Source organism: Rutilus rutilus (assembly GCF_951802725.1).
Source record: "Rutilus rutilus genome assembly, chromosome: 4".
Lineage (NCBI taxonomy): Eukaryota > Metazoa > Chordata > Actinopteri > Cypriniformes > Leuciscidae > Rutilus > Rutilus rutilus.
In genome coordinates, this window is record NC_140212.1 from 12,223,812 (window position 1) to 12,230,895 (window position 7,084).

Here is a 7,084-nt window from a genome sequence, read left to right on the forward strand (position 1 = left end):
CGAGCAGACCACAGTGTAGAAAAGTGAGGGTGAAGACAGAGGAAGTCTGCAGTATATAAATTATTTGGAGAGCATGTTAGAGGATATAGCTTGCTAATGAATAGAGCCATCAGGCTAGTGGAGCTCATGGAAAGGACTGCCATCTGCCTCCCCATTATAATAATGAACTGTGTGTCACCCCACGGCAGGGACTGAGCGCTACAGGTGCACAGAACCTGTGGGAGAGCATTATATACCAGAACATCCAAATAAGCTCCGCCCCTGGAGCACCTAGGTAGTTTTTTCACACCTCATTGGTTAGACAAATGCACTGGTGAACTACCTGTCTCTCAATACCACAATCTGCAAACTACTGCTCTGAGAACTGTCAACGTTTAGTTACAGTACCTCATGATTTTGTCTGTTAATGTTAAAGAGATCATTTCCTCACCCTCATATGACTTTCTTATGTGGAACATTCTGTGGAGATACTTTAAAGAATGTTTTTACAGCCTTACAAAGAAAGTAAATGGGGTCCAAACAGTGTTACTATCATTGACTAAAATTACAAGTATTAAAAGCATTTTAAAGAGGACCTATTTTGCCCTTTTACAAAGTCTTGATTTTGTTTTTGGGGTCTATAGAATAGGTTTTCATGCTTGAATTAAAAACAAAAAAAAACATAATTTTTTACATAATTTACATTGTTGCAGCACCTCTCTTCCCAGTCTGCCTGTACCGCTCTGTTTAGTTCTGGTCTCTATGAAGGGACGAGGCCTTCAATATGTGTGTCCACAATTTCACAAGTTGTATGGACTATGATACTTTACTTTTATTTTCCTTTTTTGGTCACCATTAACTTTCATTGTAGGAAAAAGAGCAGCATGAACATTCTTCAAAATATCTCCTTTTGCTTTCCACAGATGAAAGAAAATCCTACAGGTTTGAAACGACATGAAAGTGAGTAAATTATGACCAAATAAAAAAAATCCTTTTCTGGGTAAACTAATACTTTAATGTGTAATCCAAAGGAATCCAAAATGACGGTTCAGTTGTCGTTCCTATAATGCCAAGTGTTAGTTCGGCAAGGATTAGAGTACCTGAGAAACACAGTGAGAGAGAATCCATAATCCCTCTGTGAGAAACTCTCTTTGATTACACCCGGCAGAAACATTTCGCACAGCACACAAACAGGAACAATCTGCAAAGTTATCAGAGTAAAGTAGTAGAAAGAGAGGAAAAGCACTGATAAAGTAGAGAGGACTTAGGGAGTATTTCCCCTGCAGCTGCTCTGAGATGAGAGCGAGATCTGCCCTGAGAGGAATAATCTTAACGGAATGAAGATTAACCTCTGATTTCTGAGAGGCAATGACGGAGAAAACCAAGAGCCGTGAGAGAAAACGAACATTTGCGGGCACGATCTCAACGGGGAAAAAGGTAGACACGAAAAGACTGACAAGGAATAAAGGGCATGGATCCGTTTAGGGCGCATATGAAGAACGATACATGTAGGAAGATACTGAAAAAGGGAGATAGGTATTATATGTTGACAAACAGATTAACATTTTTTGGATGAATGTACACCACAAAAATGTATTGAAGCAAATAAAGGTCATTTTAATTTCAAGTTGACTATTGAAGGTCTCAGCTAGGGGCAAAGTTACCTGACTGACAGGGTCTCTGAGGATTTAAGTCAATCACAGATGCCAGACAAAAAAACGTGACCAAGATTTTGATTCTCCATGTGGTGATGTCCATTCAGCCTTGGCCTCTCCTGAAAAAACAGCCTTCATTTAGTCATTCCACCATTCAATAGCTTCATAAATGGGTCTGGATTCAAATGTTAGGGACTTGTGTGTGCGCATGAGAAAGAGAGAGAGAGAAAGAGTTCCAGTGAAGATGGCATGTTTGTGTTTGCCATGTTTTTAGACCACCAGTGCGCACAGAGAATGTTCATCTGGCATGGAGAGGAGTTCTCATGGCTGGCAACTTTATAAATGTGTGTGTATATGTGTGTGTGTGAAGCGGATTTTTAGCCTGAAAGTGAAGAGGCATTTTCACTGCTCTCCAGAACTACTGGAGCGACACTGCATAGTCTGACGGATAAATTTAAAATGGTGAGGAGAATGAGGGTGGGGAAAGAGATATAAAAGAGAGAGAGGCTATGCTTTAGGATGGAAAACGTGCTTTCACTCACAAATGCTCTCATTCTTCGCAGCGTCTAGCTCTCTCTCGCTTTTCTTCTAATTTTGTGCATCAAAATATGCTTCTCATGAAACTATTCCTAATCTACAACTATGAAATGCCATCAGTGCCTAAGGAACATATAATAGTTTAAAGGGTTAGTTCACCCAAAAATAACAATTCTGTCATCATTTACTCACCCTCATGTCGTTCCAAACCCGCAAGACTTTCGCTCATCCTCGAAACACAAATGAAGATATTTGAATGAAATCTGAGAGATTTCGGTCCCTCCATTGACAGTCCACGCAACTACCATTTTGACACTTTGAAAAGCTCATAAAGAGATCGTAAAACGTATCCATATAAACGGAGCGGTTTAGCGCAAATTTTTCGAGCTTTTATTCACATACAACTCACAACTCAGTTGTGGTAAACGGAAGCTCGAGCTCAACCAATGAGGTTCATTCTCGTGTGTTACGCAGCACGTTTGAACTTCCGCAAGATCCAATGAGGTGTATTCTCACGTACAAGTACAGTTGGGCATCTGTTTATGTTCGCTAATCAAAGAAACATATAGAAACATTCACTGATCAAAGAAACACTGATCAGAGTTCACATTTTTGGGCAAACTAACCCTTTAACTAATGCAGTCAATTTAACTTAAGAGAGTAACTTCTAAATACTAAAAACTTCTTCCAGCATTTAAAAATGTGTAAAGCATTTAAAAGAATGTAAAACACTGCACTTACATGGCACAATAACTGAAAAATAGAGAAACACTGTGTAATGGCTGAAGGCTGATCTGATATTCGGATTATTTGTCACGCAATTTAACTAAAGCATAAAACAACGCATTCAAAACATTTTAAAATGCTGCATTTATGACACGGGAACTGAAAAATAGCAAGATGATGTAACAGCCAAAGACTGATCTGATGCAAGTGTTAGAAAACATAGAAAAACAGTAAATAAATAAAAAACAGCGCAGACAAAATGTGTCATTGACAAGTTAAAACTTACAAAATGGACTGCATTTGTAGGATTATTTGTGATTAATTTGGTTAATCAGAGCATCATATCATTTATTTGATTCATGGGTTTAATCATGCCCTCCTATTAAGACAATAATAGGACGCAGTCAGAAGTGGTTTAGGGTTTGATTTGTTTATTCTTTTTAAAGCAGATCAGGGGCTCGACCTGAAACTTGTGTGAACGACAAGACAAAAAAAAAAAAACGCTAATGAACATCACACGCAAAAACACAATGAACAGCTGGAAGATGTGACTAGTGCAATGGGGAGTGTGATGGAGGATTGTGGTGGATTAGAAGGGTGGATTCACAGGTATGGCGGCTGGATAAATAAACGCTAAGCGGCCAGACGGACCGAATCTAGAACCAACTCCGATTTCAGAGTTCTGCGATTTTGTGGCGGTCGGGTCTAGACTGGCCTAGTGAGGCCAATATTTGGTGTCTAGTTCGGTTGTTTTCAATGAACGCTTTCCCTTTTGAACCAAAAACGTGTTTGGTTCAGGTGCTCAGAACGTTTGAGTTCCACCTACGATCGCCGCTGCTTACTGATTCTGTCCCTTTCAGAATATGATTTCTCCTTACTGGATTAAAGAGAAATAACAGGAAGGTAGGAGGAAGGTAAAAGTGATGGGGGGGAAGGTACAGGAAAAAAGGAAGGTTCAAGGGTGTCTATCTATCTCTCAGTTCACTGCAGATTCTGGTTCATTTCTGCTCAGGTGTGTCTCCGGGTGGTCTCTTTCCTTGGGAACAGTCGATAAACGGTGGGATCACAGACACAAACAGGTCTTCCTCTCTTCCTGCACGGAGACTTAACCCCCAGTCCTCAACTTGTCCTAGACAAAGATAAAAAGACAGAATTCTTGTTAGGAAAAAAGCGATAGATGCAGTGGCACGTTTCCAAGGCATCTGCATGCAAATACACAGAGAAAAAGAGAGTTAGAGGAGAAAAAGGGAGGGAATGTGAGTGCATGTGTGCGTATTCTTGAGAGATGAACCACAAGGCAAGCCACGGTGGAAGCAAAAAGCCCCAACACAACCAAACGTAAACATGCGGCTCTTTCTTCCCATCAATACACATCTCTCACAGGCTACTGCACCCGATAACAGGAAATAAGAATCCCTCGAGTGAGAGAAGGAGAGAGGAAAAAAAGGTGAGGTGGTGAAGATAGATGGGCGTTATGACTATTAAAAAAAAGGAAGAAGCAATGGTGGAGAGGTTTAGAGAGAAAACGGATTCGTCCTCATTTGAACTTCCATTAATATGAACATTAAATTGCAATTGCAACCCATTTTATGTAATCTGACTGAGTGAAACGGGATATCGGGGAAACATCATAAAAGTACTTAAGTACATAACATACTATAAAAATAGTCCATATGACAATATGCCAAATCGATTTTGTAATATCAAAGATTTTCCATTGACAATCTCTTAAATCTTATTCATGTTTACAATTTGCATATATAAAATTTGGCATGTCAAGAAGTGCCAGAGCAGGTTTGGTGTCACTGATGCAAAAAGTTATTGTAACAGACTGTAAAGCACCAAATTTGATATGCACATATATAAATCAGTGTTATTGTTAACTAAAACTAAAGCTATTAAAGGAGAACTCCGGTCAATTTTAACATTGAGCTCATTTTTTTGTACATTTGGAGTGCTGTCAGTACAGAGAACAACGACAAAAATCGGTGCCGCCTACACTTGTTATCCTCGTTTTAAAATTTGCACCCTGTTGACTTCAATGGGGCAAGTTTTAAACCTGCTTTTAGCCTCTTAACATCCTTGATGTGTCATTACAAGTGCACAGGTCATGTGAGTGATTCCTTCTGAGTGGACGCGGGTGAATCTGACTGCAGTAGATGTGAAAGATATTAATAAAAATGATGTTTATTCAGCCAGCGCACATACCTGTATTTACATCCTGTTTTTGGTCGAAGTCCACAGTAATCGATTGTCGAGTTCACGCGCCTAGGTTTAGTACCTATGATCACGCGCGTGAACTCGACAATCGACTACTGTGGACTTCGACCGAAAACAGGATGTAAATACAGGTATGTGCGCTGGCTGAATAAACATCATTTTTATTAATATCTTTCACATCTACTGCAGTCAGATTCACCCGCGTCCACTCCGGTGGTTGAAATATTTCACTTTTCTAACTTTATTTAGTGTGTAATGTTGCTGCTTGAGCATAAACATCTACAAAGTTATGACGCTCAAAGTTCAAAGCAAAGGGAGATATTTTCTTTTAAAGAAATTGCTTTTTAAAGACTACAACAAACGGCTGGTAGAGACTACAAGACATTCCTCCAGGGTTAGTGACATCACTAACCCTAAAATGTACATAAACCCCGCCCCCTGAACACGATTTAAATATTATCAAGACAGAAAAGGCTAATCAATGACTAGAAGATAACTACACATGAGCTCCATAAATTCACCAACTAACCATTCAGAAATGTTGTCTACATGTTGTCACTTCTTTTTGAGTCTCTCCATCTTTCTGACTTTGGTTTGAACATAAAAGGCTAAAGGTTTTTGAAATTTCCAGTGCATGTCTGTGTGAGGTAAAATGACACAAGCTCTTGAAGCTCCGCCCCCTGTGCCGGGAGCAGCAGCTCATTTGCATTTAAAGCAGAGGTCTTCAATCCTGCTCCTGGAGGGCCACTGTCCTGCAGAGTTTAGTTCCAACCTGCTTCAGCACACCTGCCTTTGAATACTCAAGCGATTCTGAAGTGCTTGATGAGCTGATTCAGGTGTGTTTGATTAGGGTTGGAACTAAACTTTGCAGGACAGTGGCCCTCCAGGAGCAGGATTGAAGACCTGATTTAAAGGAACAGACACAAAAACGGTGCGTTTTTGCTCACCCTCAAAAAGTGATAACTTTAACATGCTATATAAAAATATCTGTGGGGTATTTTGATCTAAAACTTCACATACACACTCTGGGGACATCAAAGACTTATTTTACACCTTGAAAAGTGCATTATACCACCCCTTAAAAAAAAACAGCAATTGAAATTAAGATAAAAATGTAATAAAATATAAATATTACATTAACATCTAAAAAGTAAAGAATTTAAATGAGTACAAGTAAAATTAACAAAAGGAAAGCTGAAATACAAATTAAATAAACTAAATAGAATTATTAAAATACAATAACTAATAATAGAAATGACAAAAGCACAATACAAAACTACTACAACAAATGAAAAATGAACATTAAAAAAATAAACGCTAATTTAAAATATTACTCGATAGAATATAAATAATAATAATAACACTGATTGAAATGGCTCAATATGGTAATTTTATGAAGCTTTTTGTCATTTTTGGTAGTGTGACAGCCCTTGGTCACCATTCACTTTTACTAAATGACTGAAATTGCTCAATATGGTAATTTTATGACGCTTTTTGTCATTTTTTGTAGTGTGACAGCCCTTGGTCACCATTCACTTTTATTATATGAAAAAGACCAGACTAAACATCTCGGTTTGTGATCGACAAAATAAAACCATATGGCTTGCAACAATATGAGGGTGAATAAATCCCTTTAAGGCACCTCAGTGTATCTCTCTCAGGCACTCACTGCTTTTGTGAGCTCAGTACCATAATGCTAAAATATGCAGAAAGTTCTAGAGTAGAGGAAAAACACTCGAACAGGTGGTGACATGTGTCCCAAACCTCTATAGGACACAAGTTTAAGCCAGTGAAAAATACGTCTTGGCACAAACAGATGCTGCAATCACAAACTCTTCCGTACTTTTTCTGAAAGAGTGGACGACAGTTGAAAGGAGAGAGAGAGAGAGAGAGAGAGAGAGAGAGAGAGAGAGAGAGAGAGAGAGAGAGAGAGAGAGAGAGAGAGAGGGTGAGGAGTGTTTGACCAC

At 38.9% G+C, this 7,084-nt stretch overlaps 1 protein-coding gene across 5 annotated transcripts in view; it reads right to left on the bottom strand.

Annotated features, from left to right (window-relative positions):
* Positions 1-3,308: 3,308 nt before the first annotated feature.
* The window catches only part of chchd3a (coiled-coil-helix-coiled-coil-helix domain containing 3a), a 74,393-nt gene continuing 70,617 nt past the window's right edge, over positions 3,309-7,084 (bottom strand). For all 5 annotated transcript variants that reach the window (XM_084408350.1, XM_084408349.1, XM_084408348.1 and 2 more), the window contains one exon: positions 3,309-4,026. In XM_084408350.1, the coding sequence (XP_084264476.1) occupies positions 4,003-4,026 (24 nt within the window). In that variant the 3' untranslated portion in view covers positions 3,309-4,002. The remainder of the gene's footprint in view (positions 4,027-7,084) is intronic.